The 24,859-nt window shown below is 39.3% G+C and overlaps 1 protein-coding gene across 2 annotated transcripts in view; it reads left to right on the top strand.

Annotated features, from left to right (window-relative positions):
• The window catches only part of LOC139937063 (WD repeat-containing protein 7-like), a 40,261-nt gene extending 16,326 nt beyond the window's left edge, over nt 1-23,935 (top strand). For both annotated transcript variants that reach the window (XM_071932045.1, XM_071932046.1), the window contains exons 15-24: nt 128-1,190; nt 2,000-2,091; nt 2,976-3,094; nt 4,409-4,625; nt 5,386-5,580; nt 7,619-7,805; nt 8,693-8,963; nt 9,794-9,976; nt 12,327-12,431; nt 20,910-23,935. In XM_071932045.1, the coding sequence (XP_071788146.1) occupies nt 128-1,190; nt 2,000-2,091; nt 2,976-3,094; nt 4,409-4,625; nt 5,386-5,580; nt 7,619-7,805; nt 8,693-8,963; nt 9,794-9,976; nt 12,327-12,431; nt 20,910-21,095 (2,618 nt within the window). In that variant the 3' untranslated portion in view covers nt 21,096-23,935. The remainder of the gene's footprint in view (nt 1-127; nt 1,191-1,999; nt 2,092-2,975; nt 3,095-4,408; nt 4,626-5,385; nt 5,581-7,618; nt 7,806-8,692; nt 8,964-9,793; nt 9,977-12,326; nt 12,432-20,909) is intronic.
• The last annotated feature ends 924 nt before the right edge of the window (nt 23,936-24,859 follow it).

Consider the following 24,859-nt stretch of genomic DNA (forward strand, 5'->3'; position numbering starts at 1 on the left):
TGAAATATTGTGTTCCTTCAGTTTCATTCAACTTTGAAAAATTGGTGAATAAAATGCGATTCTGACCTGCATGTGTTGATTTGAGAGCCACTGAGATTTGCTTATTTCTTCCCCCTTACCCACATAGGTCATCTGGACCGTATAGCCCAAGGAGTAACAGCAGAAGATATCTTGGATGCCTGCAACCACATCGGACAAACTGTAGAAACCATGCTAACTCCAGCACAAAGTATCGCCCAAGCTTTCCGCCGTCGCAGCCTGTCAGCGATAAAAAACGCTGCCCATCGCCACCTCCTTGCCACCTACCAGGGCTCCCTGCTCAACGCCCCTTCCAACATCGTCCCCGCTGCCAAGAACCCGTCCCACGCCCTCTCCATTCAGGCGATGCGATCGAACTGTAAAGACTCCGATTTCCACGTTCTGTTCTTCGACACCGAAGTCCTCGTTGTGCATCTCTTGACGGATGAGAACCTCATCCCAGGCATCGTCACCAAGAACCAGCCAGAGTCCGGGAAGCCGACTCCTGCTCGCCAGTCAGGGTCCAAGTCACCAAGGCTATCCCAACGCGTCGCTGGGTTTCTAACCAAGCAGATTGAGAAGCAGATCAGAGATAGCGATGATGACGACGAAGACGGGAATCTGAATCCGCTTCACCCGCCGTCAGCGTCTTCAAACCGCCGCGACAACCCCACTCGTAAAACATCCAAGAACCTGACCCTCGACCAGAGCCACCTGACACTGGACATCGCCCAGCTCTTCATGTCCTGCCTCCATGCCTGGGGGCTCGACCCCACCCTCGACGATGTCTGCTTAACCAAGCTCGGCCTTCTCAAACCCCACTCCCCCGTGTCCTTCGGTTTGCTCTCCCACGGTGCTCATATGTCTCTCATGTTACCAGGCTGGCATCGGAACCCCTCCAAGGCCCCCTCGCCTTCCAGACTCTCCCCTGACCCCAGCTCCATCACGGCCAAGGAGGCTCTTGAGCTGAAGAAACGAGAGCAGAAGGAGATGGTGGATAGTAACCAGCTTGGGGCCACACTGGATGAGCAATACTTGGGCCACTGGGAGCTTTCCAGGGCGGTGACCACTCAACATCTTCTGTCCGTCATCTCAGTGGCCAACACGTTGATGAGTATGAATAATGCAAGCTTCATGATCCTCTCACATTTCCGCAAAGGAAAGGCGAAGAGGTGAGTAATTTAAGTAATCGCTGGTAACATGTAGTCATGGCATGTGTTTTTTATTTCACTGTTTTATCCTAAGTGCAGTACCTTGATATCCTAGACTGGACCATTCCAAACATCTAAGAGGGGATCTTGATCCAAGAGTGGTGTATTTTTATTTTTTTATTTTTTTTGAGGGGTTGATTAATGTATATTTAGTTTGCGGTAACACCATGTGTGTATCTACTTGCTACAATGTAGGTAGAGTTTGTTCTTAGAGAACTGTCTTGCTTTATTTTACTGCCGCGGAGTAGATAATCGAAGGTCCGGGAGACTTCTCAGTGCTGAAAAGAACTGTCCTGCTTTTAACTATTACCAGGACGGATGGTATAGAAAATAGACTTGGACTACTACTTTAGCTTATAGGATCGTAATAAACTGTACTGCCGCGGAGTCAGTTCTGAATTGGTTTCGACTAGCTTGCTCTAGTCATCGTCATGTACTTTGTGCATAAGATTGTACAATGCAACTTTAGATCTTACCCTCTGATAAAGTGGAGCCATCTATCTTACTGACAGCCTGTGCTAGGTTCTATGGTAGGTTCTTGGGTACGAAAGTGTACGGACTCGTTTTTTTCTCAGAATGATGTTCTGGCTGTTGACACATTTTGCCCTGAAAGGGTATAAATAAAAAAGGCAATTTACACCATTTTCACACGAGTATTCCCCTACTGAAATGAGGACTCTTGCTATTGGAAAAAGAGTGCATCACAAAATTGAATTGGTAATTTCATTTCCTTTAAATGTTAATTCACTCTCTTGTATTTTTTGTTCCAGGTCCCCTGGAGGAAAAGGAACAGATGGGGACAATTCCGACCCGTTTGATAATCTTGCCGATCTGACTCCAGAACAAGCTATGATCAAACAAGGTATGACTCATGGACACCATTATGCGTTATGTATCCTAGACCTAATTTCATAGTTAAGGTACTTTTTGGATGACCAAAAGATACAAAAGTCCACAGATTTACATTCAATTTACACACTTTTTAGTTAATGATAGTAGAAAGCTTCCCTTAAAGTATTACTTGCTGAGATGCTGTTTTTCCTTTAGAAATGAGACAAACAATTTCACAAAAATATTTTTGTCTCAATAGACGGAAACCATTTACGCATGTACAATGGATTTAGGTGACTCCCTGAAAACATTGCTTTGTGATTTGTTTTCCCTTTTTTCTCAAAAACCTTGACAACTTTTAATAAAGCTGAAACTACAGGTAATTTAAAGACACTGGACACTATTGGTTATTGTCAAAGACCAGTCTTCTCACTTGGTGTATCTCAGCATATGCATAAAATAACAAACCTGTGAAAATTTGAGCTCAAATCAGTCATCGAATTTGCAAGATAATAATGAAAGCAAAACCACCATTGTCACACAAAGTTGTGTGATTTCAGATGGATGATTTCAAGACCTTAAAATCTAATTCTGAGGTCTCGAAATCAAATTCGTGGAAAATTACTTCTTTCTCTAAAACTATGTCACTTCAGAGGCAGCCGATTCTCACAATGTTTTATATTATCAACCTCTCCTCATTACTCGTTACCGAGAACGGTAGTGTCCAGTGTCGTATACATCTTCATTCAGTGAGTAGGATTCATGTCATGGCCAAATACTTGCCAACCTGACATCCTATGACTATCCACATCTTGAAATAATGAGTAGAATGATGTATGAGGTTCGATCAGTTGGAGGTGATGACTTGGTCTTGAAACGAGCGACAAATTCATGTGCAACGTTTGTTTATACTAGGTTGGAGTCTGTTAGCCGCATTGCATTGTGTACTGCTGCCGGATCTACTGGGGAGCACTAGGTACAAACCACCACATCTAGAGATGCTGGCAAGAAGATGGCAAGACAGATGCCTGGAGGTGAGTCTTTATTATCTGATGGCCAGTGTCTCACAGTGAAGTGTCGTGGTCAAGCGGTTAAGAGCAACAAATTCAAACTCGTGTGTTTCTGATCAGCAGAGTGTGGGTTTAATTCCCCAGCCGTGACACTTGTGTCCTAAAGCAAGACTCCTAAAGCCATTATACACTTTCGGTACAGAAAAAAAAAAAAAGTTCACAGATTTACAAATAGTTAACAGGGTTTACAGAAGGTTATGGTGAAAGACATGAAATATTATTCCATGAAATGCTTTACTTTTTGACAAAACACAAAAACAATATCAATTCTCGATATCGAGAATTACGGATTTATTAAACACATGTCATGACACGGTGAAACGTGCGGAAACATTGGTGGGTTTTCCCGTTATTTTCTCCCGACTCCGATGACCAATTGAGCCTGAATTTTTACAGGTTTGTTATTTGATATATAAGTTGTGATACACGAAGTGTGGGCTTTGGACAATACTGTTTACCGGAAGCGTATAATGACTTCAAGAGAAGTCTTTCTCCATTACCTTCTGTAAACCCTGTAAGTTATTTGTAAATCTGTGAACTTTTTTTTCTTCTTTTCTGTACCGAAAGTGTATAATGGCTTTAAAGCGTTGTGTTTCAGATACAATCAATTTAATGATTAAGGAGTCTATGTACTATTTGTAAGACACAAAAACACAATGTCCACAGATTAACATTAAACTTACACAGTATGAAGATAATGATAGTAGAAAGCTTCCCTAAAAAAAGTTACTTGCTGAGCTGCTCTAGTTTTTGAGAAATGAGTAAAACAAGGTCATGAAAATAATTTTTGTCTCGTTGATCATGTGACGAAAATTATTTTAGCATGTAAAAACGTATTTTCATGACATTGTTTTACTCATTTCTCACAAACAACAGCATCTCAGCGACTCATATTTTAAGGTACGCTTTCTAATATTATCTTCAAATGGTACAAATTTAATGAAAATCTGTGGACATTTTGTTACAAGAAGTACCCAAATCCTTTAAATAGATTATTAGTAACAAAGCATTTTGTTGAACTGCCAGTTTCACGAACCCTAAGAATTTTTTGCATGCAATCTTTGAATGTTGTAAAACCTTTGAGAAAAGAGAAAGACTCTGCTAGGGTCAAAACGTCAGGCCATTAAATATTTTTTGCATCTATACCATGGGTCCATTTGGTTGGTAATTCGTTTGCAACACCTAATTCTATTTTCTCAAAGTTTTAAAAACTAAACATAAATGTAAAAGTAGATGTCGCTAAGGTTCTAAAACGTAATCCAATCACCGAAATTCCAGGTGCGCGCTGCTGCACAAGCCCTCCTATTGGCTGAGCTGCGTCGTATCGGAGCAGATGGGCGGGAAGAGGTGATCCACACATGGGCTCATCATCTGCCCAACTACGTAGACTCGTCTCTCAGTCTGCTCGGAAGTCAGAGTCAAGCTAGCTCAATGACTTCGCTCTCGGACTCCGGGAGTAACGACAGCGAAGAACATGAGGAGGAAATACTGTCAGGTAAGGATGAAATTCTTGCCAAGCTGGTCAGGAAAAATTGCTGGGCTTTAATGACATTTATAAATGATATGCACGTACCACACAATCCATATATGAAGAATATGTCAAAGCTTTATCTTGCACTCAAAACGTACATAGCACATTTAATAGGAGACTTTCTGTGATGACAGGTGGCAGCAGACTTACAGGGTAAAGCCATTGTTTTCAGATCAATGCACATGTTCAGAACTACGTAAACAATGGAAATTTACCCGGTAAGAGTTGGAAAGTCTCCCATTATGTTTGTGTCTTTATTGTGCCAGCTGTTGCTAGGTATATCACAATTTTTGTTTGTTTGCGCTATGTCCATTTAGTTTGTTTTTAGTGCCTTACATCATACTAATTTTGATTAGGGAGATTACATAGAATAGTCTTCCTGCCAGGCTAGTTATTTACACTGTTATAAGTCTCTGTTAAAAGCGCGTTTGTTTGAAGCTGGTTATTTGTAATCTGCTTACTTGTAATTGAGCTCAAATTTTTTTCATTGTATATTTCATTGTTATCTTTATGCTTAGAGTCTTTTGCATTAGCCACTTTACGAAAGGTCCTTATAATTATTACTTATTTAATAACTGTTAGTACTTATTTAATTATTGTTAGTATTTTTTTTTTCAAAGTAAAAATTTCTTTAATTCAAATTTGTTGTCAACTGCATAAAATTGAATTAAGATTTCATACATCAATAAAACAAAATAAAGGATTCATATTTTCCTTTTTTCAGGTGATTCACCAACTAAGAAGTGTTCCACCTCCTTTGAATCAAGACGCAAGCAGGCTACGGCGATCGTTATGCTCGGTGTGATCGGGGCAGAGTTTGGTGCAGAGATTCAACCGAGTCGTCTGCAGGGCACACCGACCCATCGTCAGGTGCAACAAGGCTTCGGGATGAGCGACTACTCACTAGCTAGACATACAGGTGAGTTAAACAAGTTTCTGCTTAGAAGGATTCAAAACTTTGCATGGTGGAAGTAAAACTAAGAGAGGTTTGCGACAACACTGTGTGAATATCTTCTTATTTTTTTGAGTAGTGGTGGTTCTGAAAAGAACTGGGGGTTAGCGTCTCAACGTGTTGATCAGTATGCTCTGCGGCCGATTTCAGGAAACGCTAGAATGATCCTATCAGTAACTCGTCCTAACTTAAGATTGGTTCAATGCGTCCTAACGCCTATGGATACGGAACCTAACTCATCCTAAAGTCCTAAAAATAATTCTAAGTTAGGAAGAGTTTGGTGAAATCGACGGCTGATCGTTTTCAAAATGCTAGAATGTTCCTATCTCAAGTTAGGATGAGTAACTCCTTCTAACTTAAGATTGGTTCAATGCATCCTAATGTCTATGGATATGGAACTTAACTCATCCTAAAGTCCTAAAATTAATCCTAAGTTAGGAAGAGTTTGGTGAAATCGACGGCTGATCATTTTCAGGGGATTGTTTATGTTGTGTGCATTCTGTCTCTTGTGTTTACTTTTAACACTCCATTTTCTTAAGTTATAAGATATTAAAATCGGGGATAAAGAATATAAACTTTGGTTTACCCTTCATACCGTTGTGATGTTTTAGCACTGTATATCTGTACTTGCCCAAGTTCTGTAAGGGAGCACGTATCTATTTAACCGCCCGAGAGCTAGACCGAAAGTGGCCGAACCTGAAGGTTTTACCGCTCTGAAAGCTTTTACAAAAGAAATGACTGGTGTCATGAATAATCCGCATATCGGGGGTTAAAGTTGCTCACCTTTTCTCATTAAACCTTCACAACCTCAACACAATGGCTTTTGGGTCTGGATGGGTCCCGGCGGCAACAATAGGCATGACAAGTCCTAATGTCAAGTGGTTGGCAATTAAGGGATTACTGCCCTCAACCTTAGACTGAATAGGCTGTTTGAAACAGCCAGAATGGTTTCACTTTTATTTCGCTACCACAAGTCATGTGCACCGAGACTTACACTAATTTGCTGATTTTAAAACAACTGATTTATTCCTCCATGCATGTACAGTTGCACAGGGTCTGCCGTGTTGGTTTGCTCACAACAACACTACCACAGGTCGTGTGCTAGACGTGTTGGTACAATTGCGTGCGTAATACATTAAGGGAACCTACTAAAGAGCGCACTCTTTTTACTTCCTTTCCTTCCTTTTTTTTCTACCGAGAATAATGAAAACCACTCACCCGCCAAGTGTTTGTTTATTTAAAGACATTTTTCAAAATGAATTTGCGTCAGTGCCTATAAATTATCAACGTGTGCTATAAATTATCAACGATAATGGATATTAATACATTGTTGTTTTTTGTGAGGTAAGGCTTTCCCCGACGGACTTCTCTTTGCGTCACAGAGCCAGGTAGCATATACCGGCCGGTCGATGCAATGCATGATCGAATCGTAAACCAAGATTGTTTTAGGGTTTTTGCAACACGTTTCTCAAACATAAAAAATGAACTGAAATATGATGTATTTTATAAATAATCGGGCCAAATATTTGTTACCGGGCGAAAACAAATAAACATTGTGGATTTCCTAAAATGTATGTTTGTTCAATTTTTTCAGAAAATCGATCGCCGCGATCCGTAAACAAACTTATCAAGTTGGAACGGCCTAAGTCCACCCTTTATGGTTTGTTCCTACGAAAGAGTAGGCCTACCAAGTGTTTTTATATTTTTAACAGCAGAATTTAGTTGAAGAAATCATTCCTTATTTATTTTAATTTTAATTTAAATATATACGTGCTCCCTAAAAACAAAATCACAAGCATTTTACTCATGCTGCTTTAACCATGTTTTGCCTAGCAAGAATAATCATAATGCCATTCATAGAACACTCACCTTTTGTCGGGCAAGGCTAGTTGTGCTTAGCTACATTTTATCTGCTAAAGCAGCTCTATGAAACTAGACCATGCTGCCGGAATATATGGATCATGGGTTGTTTTTAATTCTCATAGTTTCGTTTTGGTTTTCACAGCTCAAGCGTTGGCTTACCTCTTATTGGAGCCTGCCAAGCCCAAACTGCCTGCTCACACCCCGATCCGTCGAGCAGCTATCGACCTACTAGGGAGGGGGTTCACTGTGTGGGAGCCGTTCATCGATGTCTCGGCAGTCTTTCTGGGTCTACTGGAGCTATGCAGCAATCCTAATCAGTACGCTGCAATGTAAGTAGACTTGCCTGTCCTTCACAGTCAGAGAACAAGATAAGTAGACTTGCTACCTGTCCTTCACAATCAGAGAACAAGATGCTACCTGTCCTTCAGAGTAAGGAAAATGGATAACAGAGACTGGTAATGTGTCATCCTCTGATAGGAAAAACAGATATATAAGTAGACCTGTCCCTTTTCATCCGAGAACAAGATAAGTAGACTTGCTACCTGTCATCACTAATAGCAAAAGATAATTAGACTTGCTACCTGTCTTTCACAGTTAGGAAAAAGATTTTAGGCTGTCAACCAGTCCTTTTCAATCTGTGAACAAGATAAGTAGACTTGCTACCTGTCCTTCACAATTGGAGATTAAGCTATGTACACTACCTGTCCTCTATCATAGCACAAGATACATAGACTAGCTGCCTGTCCTTCATGGTTAAGGAAATGGATAACATAGACTGGCAATGTGTCATCCTCTGATAGGAAAAGCTATAAGTAGACTCGCTACCTGTCCTCAATCGTAGAACAAGATCAGTAGATTTGCTCCCTGTCCTCAATCAGAAAACAAGATGAGTTGACTTGCTAAGTGGATGTGTGCTTTACAGTTAGCAAAAGGGATAAAAGAGACTGGCAACCTGACATCTCTGTAAAAAAAAAAAAAAGATACGAAGTAGATCGGCAAATTGTTTTTCAAAGTCAGGAAAAAGGTTACAGAGATTGGCCACTACCTTTTGGCAACCTGCAAACCTAAAAAACAGGGATAAATGGCTGGCAAGCAATGGGTGAGGAGCAGCACGGGAAAAGGATCTATCCCCCTGAACTCTCATGTAAGGGGTGCCACTACTAATGAGGAAATCAAATGAACAAAGACGTCTATTATATATTTTTAACCCCTGCAGCATCAGTAGTGGCCTCCCGATAACTCCGGCTGCCGATTCAAGCCGCAGTTCTCACCACTCCCTGTCCCTGATCGCCACTGCCAGGCCGGCAACCTTCATCACCACCATCGCCAAGGAGGTGGCTCGCTACCAGGCGCTGGTGACTAACACCCAGACGCCGGCAGCAATCCTTCAGATGAACCCGCTGAGTAGAGCCAAGGCGGAGGTTCTCCGAATCGTAGAGCTCCTGATTGAGAAGATGCAGAATGACGTCGTGGATCTAATGATTGAGGTAAAGGGGTTGTCCACAAATATCAAAATGTTTAAGAGTGTACAAACTGTATGCGTGGAGGGAGGAGGGGTTAGTGCCTGCAATACGCTTTGGTTTTCTGAAACAAATTCTATTGAAACATGTAGCTTCATGTCCCTTTTTTGTCCCTTTTTGGCACCATTAGATAATTTTTTTTTTTTTACTTTTCGAAAGTCAGATGTTCCGCATCTTGTACGCAGGAAATTACAGCATTGTATATCTGTTTAACACCTTTATGTTCTCAATGTATTTCTTTTAGCATCTGCGCTCGTAATAAATAAGACTTGCAAGTGTCTCTATGAGGAATAGTGTGGGGGAAAAAACATTGAAAAGGGTCTGATTTTTACGCTTGTAAAAAATGTTGATAATTAAGTCATACCTTGCGATCAGTTTCATATCCCCTGTAAACCAATTACAATAACTGGATCTCTCAAAACAAAAACGGGAATCAGCCTCATTTGCTTTTCAGCTTTGGTGTGGCATTTCGGGGCTGAGCGGCTGAAGAGCACCGCACAAATGTTTCTGACAGCATTTGTGTCCTTGAGGAAGACACATTACCATGGTTACTTTGTCCTAAGAATGAGACATTAGGAGAACTATGGTAGTTCGGTTAAGAGGTACTGAGTTGGCTGCCCATTGTGTGTGAATGCCATGTTCACTGGAGTTTGTCAGTCATCTGAGATACTCTTTTGTTTTTACCTCTTTCTTAGTAGGATTTGATCTTTGCATGGTGGTAGTATGACTATAAGAGAGGTCTGTGGTAACACTGTGTGAATTGGTGGTTAACAACTCTTACCTCTCTCTTTCTTTAGGTAATGGACGTCGTCGTGCATTGTCTGGATCCAGGCCAGCTGAAGAACAAGGGCCTAGTGGAGATCTTCCCCTGTATCTGCAGATTCAACATGCTGAGTTACTGCCATAATACTAAGCGGATTGCTGCAGGCGCTAAGACGGGCCTTATTGCTATCTATGATGCCAAGTCAGGAAAATCACAGGTAAGTCATGGTCTTCGTATATTAATGCGCCTTGTTTTTTTAACACGTGAGGGCCCTCTCAATATTATTTTTATCACTTCCGGGCCGATTCGTCCTGCACAGTTTTAACAGGTGTTCTGTCATTTTTGTTGCGCTTGGATTATAATTACTCCCTTAAAGACACTGGACACTTTTGGTAATTGTCAAAGACCAGTCCTCTACTTGGTGTATCTCAACATATGCAGAAAAAATCAAACCTGTGAAAATTTCAACTCAATTTAACTCAATTTTTCATCGAAGTTGTTAGATAATTATGGAAGAAAAATCATCCTTGTCACACAAAGTTGTGTGCTTTCAGATGCTTGATTTCGAGACCTACCGGTACTTGTAAAAATCTGATTCTGAGGTCTCAAAATCAAATTTGTGGAAATTTACTTCTTTCTCAAAAACTACACTACTTCAGAGGGAGCCATTTCTCTCAATGTTTTATACTATCAACAGCTCGCCATTGCTTGTTGCCAAGTAAGCTTTTATGCTAAAAAATATTTTGAGTAATTACCAATAGTGTCCACTGCCTTTAAAGGTCTTATTGTCCGTGATGGATATGATGTCTGTGGTGGTAATGTGTTTAAGTCATTAAGAACTGTTTTGGGTATGAGTGAATTAGGCCTGGGCGAATTATTCGAATATCCGGGTTAATGGCGAATAGGTTTTCCTATCCGTAACCGCGAATGCCTTTTTTTTCTTAACCGGATATCCGCATAGGGCGCGAATACCTATTTACAAACCGGATAATTCTGTAATTACAACCGAGTAACCGGATATTCTTTAACTATCCGAATATCCGCGGACGTCGGGCGACAACTGATATCATGCCTTTTTGTGTGCTTGCAGTTGGCAGTGCTATGAAATGGAAATCGCACAGTAATCACAAAATGGGCTGATAAGCAGCTCTATGAAATTGGGCCAGGGCAATATTCTATGAAACTTGTGTGCACATTTTTAAATAAAAGTATCTTTAAGTGAAGGGGTTCGCCCTAGTGACCGATACTCCTGGTTTGATTGGCTGCATATTGCACCACAACACCTTGTTAAACAGGGTCTACAGGATAATCTCAATATATTAACTATTACCTTTTTTAGGCCAAATAGATATCGTAGATAAGGGAATAAAAGGGTAGCGACGAGTTCTTACACGGTTTTTATAGCCGGCAGGGCCGAATTGCCATTTGATAAATGCCCGAGTCAAAAGCAAGAGCTTTTATCGCACAGCAATGACCCAGAAGGTTTTAAACGGACATGTCAGAACGATTCACAACTCTTTTATTCCCATTCATAAATGCCCTTTTGTTAAAAAACGTTAAACAAATACAATTACAGACATGTTGAACATTGAAAATTGAGGTTTGAAATATCTGTTTTAAAAACTTTGTGACGAGTCTGTTGCGCGTGGGGGTTGTTTACATAGCTATGACTTGCGCGTTCCGCTTTATAATCTTGTGCGCCAACATGCAGAAGCCAGCCGGTTATAAACACTGGTCATTATCGATCGTGTAAACACCCAAATGTGACGCGCTCTCCACCAATAGGAGTAGAGACACTGTCTGGGGTATTTATGAATAACGGTTTACAACCACTTTGCGCTTAAAATTTGCATTTAGTTTTTAAGAATTCAATTAAAAAATGCACCGCTCGGCGCGGCTTTTCAGCTTAGAGTCACAAACTGCTTATCTATGACAATGATGTGCAATGACCCATTGAGGTCAGTGGCATTGTTTCCCAATAAGGTGTGCAAAGTTCTCCAGCTTTGGCCATTTGAGGGTGCTCTTTTCCATTTTATATAGCTGGTTTGTTTGACCTCACATTTTTCAGAATTTTTGCTTTAAATGTTTCAGGGAAACAAACATACCTTTTTACTATGTTTTAACGTAAGGTACATGTAAGAGATTCATTTTATTTTTTCTTGTATTCTATGGACTCCATCTACTAGTAAAATGTAATAACTATATATTTCAGAGGATTCTGTAGCCCCACTTTAAACTTTACTACATGGTGGTAAGGAGTAGGTCTCATAAATGTTGTCCCCTACACTAGGGCCCAATTTCATAGAGCTGCTAAGCACAAACATTTGCTCAGCATGACATTTTTTGCCATGATAAAAACAGGATTACCAACCAAATTTCCACGTGATTTTCAGGATAAGCAAACAACAGCTGAATATCTGTAACAAGCAATATGCAACAAATGGTAATTTGGTTGGTAATTTTGTTTTTATCAAGGAAGAAATTTCATGCTAAGCAAACAACTTTTGTGCTAAGCAGCTCTATGAAATTGGGCCCAGGTAATGTGAGTTTATTTCTTGTACCTTTAGCATATCTCTGGGCATGGCAGTGCCGTGACTGCTCTGGCTTTCTCACCTGATGGAAAGTACATGGCTTCCTACGCCCACGCCGACACCAAGCTCTGCTTCTGGCAGGTAAATATTTTCTTACTGAAAAAGTCATTCATTTGCTCTTAAAGTCATCTTGGGATTTTTTGTCTGTATCCTGAAGAAGATGCCAGTGATTAGACATCACGTTTTTTAATTTTTTTTTTTATCAAGTTAATGTATAGGTTAGGTTTGCAGTAGCACCATGTTTAAATCTAAGGTATATAGAGTAATGCGTTTTGCCAATCCCTTTAACATTTTTGACTATTTAGAAAAGGGGAAACATTCAAATTCAGTTGGCTTTTTGCCCTAAGCTTAGGGACTAGCTTGGAGATTGGCGACAGTTTGGCTAGGGTAGCTAAGAAATTACACGGTAAGAAAAACACCACATGACAAGAATGTTTATAAGAGATGAATTTAGGCTACAAGGCGGTTAATTTTTTTTTTTTAACTCATTTCGCCTATTAGAGGAACCATAATTTGTGCTATGAAAAAGCGGTTGCAAGATTCATTTGGCTATTTAATCCTTAAAGACACTGGACACTATTGGTAATTGTCATAGACCAGTCTTCTCACTTGGTGTATCTCAACATATGCACAAACAAATCTGTGAAAGTTTGAACTCAATTTGCCGTCGAAGTTGTGAGATGCTAATGGAAGAAAAAACACTCTTGTCACACGAAGTTGTGTGCTTTCAGATGGTTGATTCCGAGAATCACATTCTGAGGTCTTGAAAACTACTCTACTGCAGAGGGAGCCATTTCTCACAATGTTTAATTATACTATCATGACTATCAGCAGCTCTCCATTGATTGTAAACAAGTACGTTTTTATGCTGACAGTGATTAATTAAGGCTGTATGCCCAGACTGGGGCAGAGGTTGGGGTGAGGATTTTTTTGCAAGGAGATTTTGTCCGGGAACAGAGAAAAGGGAAGACATGGTATGGAATACCTTTGGAGGCATATTTGGAGACTACTCCATGTAATTTTCAAAATTATTTAGGGTGTGTTGAAAAATGTTGTCCTTTTTGTTGACCAGCATGTGCCTCATTTTAGGACTAATTTGCACCCGAAATGTGTTTACGAAATACAAAAACACATAGTACTCCATGCTTAACAGTTAATCCATCCAAAGGCTGGAATTTGTGAGGTCTCTGCTTGTGTGGCTGCAACGGGCTACTGGAAAATGATGCCGGTGCAAGGCACTTGCTACAGCTATAGTCCTGGTAGGGTCTGAGAAACTCATGCCAAAATGACAGCACGCTTAAATCTAATACTTTGAGCACCTTGGCCCAACTTTCGTACAGCTGCTTAAAAGCATGACAAGTAGCTTAGCACAAAACAACTATGCTTATTTAAAATACCATTCGATTTGTCCTGTCTGTGAATGGCTACTGCTTATTTGAGTCAGTAGAAATCTGTTTAGCAACTTTTTCTTGCCTAAGTGGCTCGATCGAAGTGGAGTTTTTTTTCAGACAGAGTGTGCACAATTTGTGTGGAAAATTTGCTGGAAACAAGCTGATCGACCCTGCTAAAAGCAAAGTCTTTGCTAAGTAGATATTTGGTTTAAAGATGCTATGTCAGATTTTTGGCCCCAAACATTAAAAAATATACTTTTTTTAGTGAACGTTATTTCAAAGAGTATTACCCGCTCTAACGAAAACAAGTTTAACTTTTACTTTTAATGGTCAGGAACCATGACAAAAATTTAAAATGTTTCTTATGAAATACATAAGAATAGGTCACGTGATATATTGTCGGGATCCCGACAAAAACTTATTTTGAGCACTTTATTTCACTGCTACTAATAATTGGCGGACTTTCTCGAGCAATGGCTCAAATGAAAGCTGTAACTTTCTCGACCCCCATCAAAATACCTATTGAATTTTAAATAAAAAGTTTTGGGTCAAATCGGCCAAAAGTCTGACATAGCATCTTTAATAACCCCATGACCTTCTTAGCAGCAAGCTTCTTCAGGCCTTGAATTACACAAAGACCACGGAGTAAACGGCCTTTTCTGCCCCTTATCTTTGCATTGGTGCTCCTTCAAAAGGTTCACAGAGACTGTAAGATCATCCATTGGAAGTGCCCTTGGCAACATCAAAGTGGCCTTGCCCTCTCAAAGATGAAATTACAGGGCTGTACTTCTTCTATTTAATACTCATTTTAAAAGCTAAAACTTCTTTGCTTAGTAGTAGCAGTGAATTTCATGTACAGTGTGTAAGCATGTTATATTGCTTAGCTGTGAATACTTCAAAAATAGTCTTGCAACCACACAGATAGTTAAGTTGATAATTCTGACCTGTAAAACACCAAATGGCACCATGCTTATAAGGGCACATTGCCTTGGATCAGGCGAGTTGGTCCATGAAAAGCATTTGTAACCGTTGTTAAATACATACGATTGGAAAGATGTTTTAAAAGTAGAATATAATGATCCAAAAAAGGGTGTCACGAAAAGTGCGTGGTTTTCCTTTTTCTTTTGGTGTAGTCAAACATTTGACTTCACAATTTGGCTTGCCGCTGTTAGTTCACGACGTATAAGGAAAGCTGTGCAATTTCGAGTCATATTTGTGTGGATCATTATCTACTTTTATTCACTTTCTAACCATATGCATTTCATAGCAAACAGTTTCAAATGCTTTTTATAGACCGACTTGCCCGATCCAAGGCAGCATGTCCCTTAAATTGTTGAATTGCCCACAGTGCTACTCACTATAAAGCTCTTTTTGTGTAGTTTCCATCTTTAACATCTCTAACTTCATTGAAATATATACTAAGCTGTACTAAAATATACACTATGCTAAAGTGAGAAAGATACTAAGCTAAACTAAGAAATACTAAGCTACATTTAAAAAGACACTAAGCGATATAAAGAAATAAACTAAACCACATTAAGAAAGATACTAAACTATACTATTGACAGATACTAATTTTTACTTAAAAAAACACAAGAAGCAAAACAAAGAAAGATTATTTTTTTTAAGCTAAACTAAGAAAGATACTCAGCTTTGCTAAGCAAAATAATAGGACAGATACTAAGCTACATATATACACATGTACATAGAAATTGAACCTAATTATACTTTGATAAACTAAGCTGATACTTTCCTAGATGTTCTTTCTTTGTAAATGTCCTTTTTACCAAAGATGTCTAAATCCGTCACCCATAACACCTTTGTCAGACGGGTTATACACCTATGTTCCGACACCCTATGTTCCAACGCCCCTAGTATAATTGCGTCCTAACCCTAAGCCTTGCCCTAAACCAAACCCTAGACCTGACCCTAGTGTGTAAATTGTGAGGAGGTTTTTGGAACGTAGGATTGTCGAAACATAAGGCTGTTGGACTCTAGAGCAATCACAGCTCAGAGGGGACTTCTATTTGGTACTTATCTTATTGTCCTCATTTCACAGTTTTCATTCTATAGCTTGGGGTCAGCCTAACATTTAGATTCTCAAAAGGACCAAGATGGCTCATACAGTCACATTTTAAAAAATTACTTATATTTATTACTTTATAAGATTCCTTCGAGCGCAGCATCTCCTCTTACTTGACTTTCCTCTTTCTATTTTTTTAGTATAATTTTTTTGCTTAAACGATTTTTTTCTTCTTTCCCTTCTTAACAACCTCAATTTTGATTTGCTTACACCCATCTATTCCCCATTCCCTTAAAATACAAAGACAATAGCAACCCATGTGGCTGGAGTAATGAAGCTGGTAAGTCACTGATTGCCCTCCCCCCCCCCCACTCCCCCACCCCCGGGTATGTGATGATTGGTGGTTATAAAGACGCTAATTATGTTGCCTGCTTTTGCTCAGCTTTGTTTTTCAGTTTGTGCATGGACAGTGTTAGGGGGCGGGGCCAAAGGTGTGGCAACTCTTGTCCTAAAGCTCAGTAGATTAATTGTGTCTGTAATCTCCCATTTCTTCCTTTTGTTGCAGGCATGATATTCTTCTTACTTTAGTCTGAGTTCCGATTTGTTTGGCCCTAAAAAAAGAAACAGCAAAAATAATATTAAATTTCCTGGAGAGTCTATAAAAGCCAATACCATGAGGTACATGTGAGTCAGCCCTTTCATGTCCTTTTTTTCTTCAAATGGCTGAACTTGGGCTCCTTTATATATCCTGTTTATTCTGGGGACTTAAGTGTAAAGGTTCGATGGCTTTGTCTGAATAGCGACATGCATTTATTTGAGTCCAAACTGCCTCCCCAATTTTTATGTGAAATGAAATTTGGAAGTTATTCTTGTTGTTATCTAAGAAATTACAGTGACGACAATTGGAAACATTTGAATTGTTTGCAAGTCCAAAAATTATTGGCTTGTTCATTTTTCTTTGATAAATTATCCGGCCATTTCTTTAATAACTCAGTTGACTGGATAAATTCTTAGAGTAAAGAGTCGCTAAGAAATTACAGTGACGACAACTGGGAACATTTGAATTGTTTGCGAGTCCAAAAACCATTGGCTTACATTTTTCTTATGATAAATTATCCGTTCATTTCTTTAATAACTCCGTTGACTGGACGAATTCCCAGGGGGATTCCATTACAGTATCATGCCTGTTGTTGCCAGCAAGTGTATCATTTCCACTTTGCCTCATCTCAGTTTTCCTTGACTGACCGATGTCGTATTGCTTGCAGCGAATGCAGTACACAACTTGTTGCATCTTCAGTCCCTGTGTAAAATGTTCAATTCCCAAATCATTGCATGGGCAACAGAGGGCGCTATTTTGCTATTTATTTTATGTGGACACTGATTGAATGCTCCCCAAACCATTAAATTCCAGATGTCTTGCCCATTGGTATCGATCCACCTATGGTGCAACCATACTGGAAGTGTCGTGGCCGAGCAGTTAATAGCACCGAATTCAAACTCCGATGTTTCTGATCAGCAGAGTGTGGGTTCGAATCCCCACCTATGACACTTGTGTCCTTAAGCAAGACACTTAACCATTGCATCGTCCTTCGGATGGGATGTAAAGCCGTTGGTCCCATGTGTTGTGTAACGCATGTAAAAGAACCCAGTGCACTTACCGAAAAGAGAAGGGGTATGCCCTGGTGTTCCTGGCTGTGGCTGCTATATGCGCCGTAGCAACTTGTCCCTTATAAGGTGCTACATAATTTGGTCTCAGAATTCATCACTGCAATAACCTATCTTTCTGGAAGTTTGTTTATTCTCAGCGCCTTGAGTACCTTGTTTGGTAGACACGTGCGCTATATAAGACTTCAATATTATTATTATAATTTGTTTAATCAAACAAAGTGTATTATAGATGTCAGGGCTCGAACTTGGGTGAACAATTCACAAGACCACAGGACATTTGGCAAACTGTCACAGTGCATCATTCCACACGACGTGGATAATATGGAATGGTCCGACAGTTCGAGGGGTTAGAGTTTGTGGGGTTTGCCAACCGTATTGTCAGAGAGTAGATCAGGAATAGGAAACCCTGTGTTCAAATGACCCAAAGACATCCCCACTTCCTGCCCCCTTCCCCCTGCTTCCGCTTCCCAGATCATCTTGCTCCCATGCGGCCCTGCCGTTCTGATCATCAGGGCCCAATTTTATTGAGCTTCTTAGCACCAAAATTTGCTAAGCATGAAATTTCTTCCTTGATAAAAACAGGATTACCAACCAAAATTCCACATGGTTTTCAGGATTAGCAAACAACAGCTGAATACCAGAACAAGCAATATGCAACAAATGTAAACTTGGTTGGTACATGTAATCCTGTTTTTATCAAGGAAGAAATTTCATGCTAAGCAATTTGTTGTGCTTAGCAGCTCTATGAAATTGGGCCCAGATATGTAGAGAAACCTTTCTGTCATTAAGTTCATCAGTCATACATACTACTTGATTAATCAACACTAGAGGGGTGGGGGTCGTTTCCTTTATCCGCCCCCTGTATTCGTCTTGGTGCCCTCACAACAGTCCCACTCATGTGGTTTATAGTACATGTAGGTTGAGATCTAGGTTTGGTATTTTTAAACCTCTTCAATGACTATGAATCTATGATCCATTGTAAAGCCCTTACTGCTGAGAAAATAATAACTCTTAAATTAATGTTCCCTGTTCTATAACAACAATTATTATTAATATTATTACCTAACTTGTTTCTTCAAGCCACTACAAAAGCATCCCTTTATAATACAAACCCTTGTTTTTTTTCAGTTTTCTCCAATGTTTAGAGTTAGATTATTGTAATGTAATTTTGATGTAAATTGCTATTAATACGATGCTGTAGTGCGGTTGAACCGCAATACTAACAGAATACTTGCCTCGCTTAGCATAATTAACTCTCTCTTCAGTCATTTGCCATTAATTATCCTTCCTCACTCTAACAAAATTTAACACTCTAATTCAACATCCAAACTGTCGGACTCTGATTATGGTGGTATGCCTGATGCCAAATAAATCATTCTGTTAACTAGTGCAGTCCTCAGTCCAAAACCATACAGTTATACTCAACACCCAAACTGTTGGACTCTGGTTATGGTGGTATGCCTGATGCCAAATAAATCATTCTGTTAACTAGTGCAGTCCTCAGTCCAAAACCATACAGTTATACTCAACACCCAAACTGTTGGACTCTGGTTATGGTGGTATGCCTATAGGCCCAATTTCATGGCTCTGCTTACCACCGAGTTCGGCGCTTACAATCACCATTCTCTTCTTACGTGCAAGCGCCAAATTTCTGCGCTAGCTGTGTAAGCGGACGCGTGCCAAATTCCCTGCTAACCTGTGTAGTACACTTGACGTAAGCACAGATTTCCCTGCTACCCAAGCCCAGATTCTTTGCTTATGGTAAGCAGAGACATGAAATTGGGCCCTGATCTGTTTACTAGTGTAGTCCTCAGTCCAACAACACCACTCAGTAAACTCAACACCCAAACTTCTGGACTCTGATTATGATGGTATGCTGGATCCAATGTAAAGCATTATCCATGTAAACAGTCCTCAGTCCAACGTAGCACTCAAACTGTTACACTCTGGTTATTGTGGTATGCCTGATATGTTGTAAGCATCCAACAGAATCAAACAAAAGCTACTGTTTGAACCCAACACAATGTAAAGGGGACAACTTTAGAAGAAGAAATTATGGGGACTAAATCTTTATGGGGAAAATAGTGGAGAGAATACAATACTTAAAGTCTTTAGAGGGCACTTTGAGTTCTTTGAGGAATGAGGAATCTGTGATCCGTACTGCCCTATATAAATATTTGTGTTATTATGTAATAGTAGAACTATACATTTCTGCCATTCTTCAATTGAGGTATTTTGTTTAGCTTATTTGTTTTGAAATGACAGCTTTCTAGATTTTTGTTGTAGTACGTATAGATTAGTGTGGTGATTTTAAAGGGAATATAAATGTTGGTCTGTTTTCCTTAGTGCACGCGTACGTTTGAGTTAACAGGTAGTTTTAGCTTTTTTCATTTATAAAAATAGTTATAAGTCTTGTATATACATAGCTGTAGATTTCTGAGGTAAAATTTGTTTGGTTTGTTTTTGTTTGGAAAATTGAAATGACAGAAAACTAAGTTTCACCTTGATTAGATGAAAATTTAATTTGTGCTTACTTTGCATGATATTAGAATGTCTGTTTCATTAATCTCCTTAAAGGAACACGTTGCCTTGGATCGGACGAGTTGGTCTATAAAAAGCGTTTGAAACCGTTTGTTATGAAATGTATATGGTTAGAAAGATGTTTTAAAAGTAGAATATAATGATCCACACAAGTATCACTCAAAATTGCACGGTTTTCTTTTTACGTCGCGAACTATCACCGTCGGCCATTTATGGGAGTCAAAATTTTGACCCCCATAAATGGCCGACCGTGTTGTTGGACGAGGTAACAAGAAAACCGCACAATTTCGAGGCATATTAAATTGTGTAGATCATTGTATTCTACTTTTACAACATCTTTCTAACCATATGCATTCTATAACAAACGGTCACAAAACGCTTTTCAAAGACCAACTCGACCGATCCAAGGCAACGTGTTCCTTTAAGTAATACTCTTACAAGAAACTTAAAATAATCTAAAGAGAATCCTATAAGAATGCTATAAGAATGCTATAAGAATCTTATAAGAATCTTATAAGAATCTTATAAGAATCTTCCAAAATCCTCAGAGCATTCTTATAAGATTCTTATTAATATTATCTTATTATGAAGACGAGCAGAGTATACTGTTCGAAACGTCGAGACCAAAACGGCTCGAAACCAAACCGGCTCTTTTCAGAGCCACCACTCCCTCAAAAGAGTTTTTACCCATGGTTGTACCCGCAAGTTTACTATTAATATTTATATTTATAGTTGTTCTTATTAAGTATTAATATTATTCGAAACAATTTGATATTAATTGGTTGATTAAAATACCCAGGTTTGCTGACCCAAAGGTCAAATTCAAATTACAGGTAGTTTTCCCAAGCACTACCAATAAAAAGGCTACACCACATTGGCAGTAAACTGAAATCTCTATTAATCCTCTTAAAAATGTAAACCTTCAAATTTTTGCAGACTGGAAGCTCAATGTTTGGAGGTATGATCAGCTCGTCAACAAAATGCGTCAAAGCGATCAAGACGAAATCCTTTGACTCGACGCCCACCATGAACCAACTGCGACAGGTCAGCTTGTCCTGGCCCCAGCCCAGGGCCATCATCCTGAGATACACCGATGGAACGCTGGATAAATTTCACCTGTGAGTAGGAACTTGTTCGCAACCATCTAGTCAACACAAGTCAGGCAAAACTCACCCTGACCCATTTTTGGTGGCACACTCGACATTTAAGGCACAGCAGCCAATTTCACTTTAACATGTTCACTTCAATGTGTACTAACGTCTTTTGATACGGAACTGAACTCGTCCTAAGTCCCAAGATTAATCCTATGTTAGGAAGAGTTTTGTGAAATCGACAGCTGGACACCTTTGGTAATTACTCAAAATGATTGTTAGCATAAAAACTTACATGGTAACAGGCAATGGAGAGTTGTTGATTGTATAAAACTTTCTCTGAAGTACCCATTTACCCCTTGGTGGATGTTAAGAGTCTTGCTCGGAGACACAAGTGTCACGACTGGGATTCGAACCCACACTCTGCTGAACGGGATCACCAGAGCTTGAGTTCGGTGCTTTATCCGTTGGTGGGTTTGCTACCAGTGGGACAAGGTGGTTCCGTTCTCTGGCAAATAATAGAGAGGTTTCTCAAGCGTGCAGATACAGATATGATAACTGTATCCGTTCGCGTGTTGGATTTTGTTTCTATAATAGGTATAGGGCACTTGCATTCATCATGAGTGTTTTTCCTGACAAGCATGACCTAAAGTGACCCCATATTTTATACACTGCATTTCCTCATCGTTTTGCTGGCAAATGACTAACAATTTTCTATCTTCATCAAGCATGATACCAGTGAAAGCAAATCCGTGGGAAATGTTTTTGAGACAAAAAGACAACTAAAAGTCCACAAAATAGTATCCGTTTTTCTACGACAGGTATGAGCTCCTGTATCCATTGCTAATGTGTGTGCAAAATACGATAGTCACGGATATGCGTCACAAGAACACACAAAGTGTCAACATATGGGTATCTGTTTTGTTTCGGTAGACTTTAGAAACCTCTCTATTCAGACTTGTTGAATTATTGTACCCCTATTTCCTGTCATATCTCCCCCAGAGTATTATTTATTACATTCCATATTTGCTATATTATGAAAACATTATACTGATAAACTTTGTATGGTCTGCATATATTGACCAAAGGTGTTGTGTTCATGTGATATTGTAGTCTTGATTGGTAACGTTTGTTAACCTAGTCACCTTGCCAGTCACAGATATCACAACACTGATTGTTGGATGGCAGATATCTATAGTACACAAAAATCTGTCATGAGTCAAATTCACTTGTATCTCTTGTTGTTTTCTACTTCTTACAATCTGAACCAAAAGAGGTATCAACCTGTGCTTTTAACAGCATTAAAGACAGTGGACACTATTGGAAATTTACAAAGACCAGCCTTGTCACTTGGTGTGTCTCAACATATGCATAAAGTAACACTAGGTGGCAGCAGACTTGCCATGCAGCAGACTTGCCAGCAGACTTGCATGCTCAGAACTTTGTAAGCAGGTCTGCTGCCACCTTGTGTTCAAATCATTTGATGCATCAACTAAAATAAATTTGGATGTCAATCAGTGCGACGCTAATTTACAATTAGCTCACTTTGCATTTCTTTTTTCATATTATTCAAAACTATTACGATTTTTTGTTTTCAGTAGCTACTGTTGTGACCGTCAGATAGAAGTAGAACAGTATCTTTAATACAGTACTAACTCACAATTTGCATAAACATATTTAAATTTTTGCCTATTAACAACCTAAGGGGAACAGAGGCAAAATAGGAAAATGTGAGTACTGGCTGTAATCCTTGTATATTGTATGTACATAAAGAGTTATATTATTATAAATAACTGTGAGCAATACATTAGGACAAAGTTTTGAGTAACAAAAGAAATTTATTGTCATTTAGTGAAAGTTAACACGTATTGTGCATTATTGTTTTTCGTCAATATGAATAAAAACGAAAGTTATATACACTTTTTTCTTTCGTGTAAAAATAAGAATTTGTCATACATTGGCATCCTGATTCTTCTCTGATCTCACTGGTTTGTTGCTACAACTTCCTGCATGTGATTTGAGGCATTGCATATTGTTGCATGGCGAGGTTTCTATATTGGGTTTGCGATAACACCATGTGTCTACATGGGCATGTCTACTATTGATAACCGAAAACTTTAACAAAAGGGATCCGGGAAAAAAAGTAACACCGGGGACACAGTCCTCGGTAGATTTTGTGTACAAAACCAATGGAGACGTCTGAAAAAAATTAATGTCCAAACAATGTGAGAACAAAGAGATGTCCTCGGTCTGCACCATAAACATTGTATGTACTTGTTTGGTACACTATTTTCTTTTGAGAACTTGTATTGCTATAATATAGCAAGAGAAGTATATTATATTCTACTACTGCGGAGTAGATCTTTTTTTTGACTACTCTGCGGTAGTGTAGAATAATAGCAAGTTATCATAATAACATTACACAGCTTAGATTTATATACAACTGGTGTTACCGATGTACAACTTCTTTGTACAAGAGAAGTGACGAAATATCCATTGTATATTGTGACATATTAATACAAATAAGAAAATAAAACATACTATCTAAATGACCCAGTTCTCTGTTGGGCCTATCGTCGTGACATGTGATTCATGTAGTATATTATTATTGTGTTGTGTAAAAGCCGCAGTCGCTAGCAATCTTTGGTCGCGATGCAAACAAAACAAAAAAACAAGTGGCCTCGCTCGGTAGCATCGTTTTCTTTTACCGCTTTTTTTCAGAGCACACGTACCGGCTCGTGTTGATCGAGCGGGAAAATGAACGCTTTGTCATTTGCATCTAAAAAAACACGAACCATGGTTGTCAATTAAATAATACAATACTTTATATAGTTCCTTACTGCTGTAGTACATCGACGTCGCCATGGTTACCCCTCCCACTCACCCTCCCCGCCCACTATATTGTAGCGGCAGACGTGGTAGCCTTGAAGACACTGGGCACTATTGATAATTGTCAAAGACAAGTCTTCTCACTTGGTGTATCTCAACATATGCATCAAATAATAAACGGGGGCAAATTTGAGCTCAATTGGTCATCGACGTTGCAAGATATTTTATGAAAGAAAAAATACCCTTGTCACTCGAAGCTGTGTGCTTTCAGATGCTTGATTTCGAGACCTCAAAATCTAGTCTTGAGGTTTCGCAATACAATTCGTGGGAAATTACTTCTTTCTCGAAAACTACGTTACTTCAACGGGAGCCGTTTCTCACAATGTTTTATACAGCTCCCCATTACTCGTTACCAAGTACGGTTTTATGCTATTAATTATTTAATCAAAGCACAGATACAAAGTGCTACGTCACTGCACGTTTATCCAATGAAATGATTGTATCCACTGTGATCACTGGTTCTGAGAAGCAAGTACCTGTCTTTATCCTTGCGGATAATTACATGGGAGCAGTCTACAGGGAGGCGTGGTGTTAATGACTAGAGCAAGCTAGTCGAAACGTTGAGACCAATTCAGAACTGACTCCGCGGCAGTACAGTTAATTACGATCCTATAAGCTAAAGTAGTAGTCCAGTCTATTTTCTATACCATCCGTCCTGGTAATAATTAAAAAGCAGGACAGTTCTTTTCAGAACTGAGAAGTCTCCCGAACCTCCGATTATCTACTCCGCGGCAGTAGAATATAGCAAGACAGTTCTCTAAGAACAAACTCTACCTGGCAAGTAGATACACACATGGTGTTACCGCAAACCAAATATACATTGATACCTCACCATGCAATGCCTCAAAACCTATATTTAAATGTTGTTGTCTTTGTTTCTGCTAATGTCCGGAACATGTCAAACTA

The sequence above is a fragment of the Asterias amurensis genome, chromosome 5 (assembly GCF_032118995.1).
Source record: "Asterias amurensis chromosome 5, ASM3211899v1".
Classification (NCBI taxonomy): Eukaryota; Metazoa; Echinodermata; class Asteroidea; order Forcipulatida; family Asteriidae; genus Asterias; species Asterias amurensis.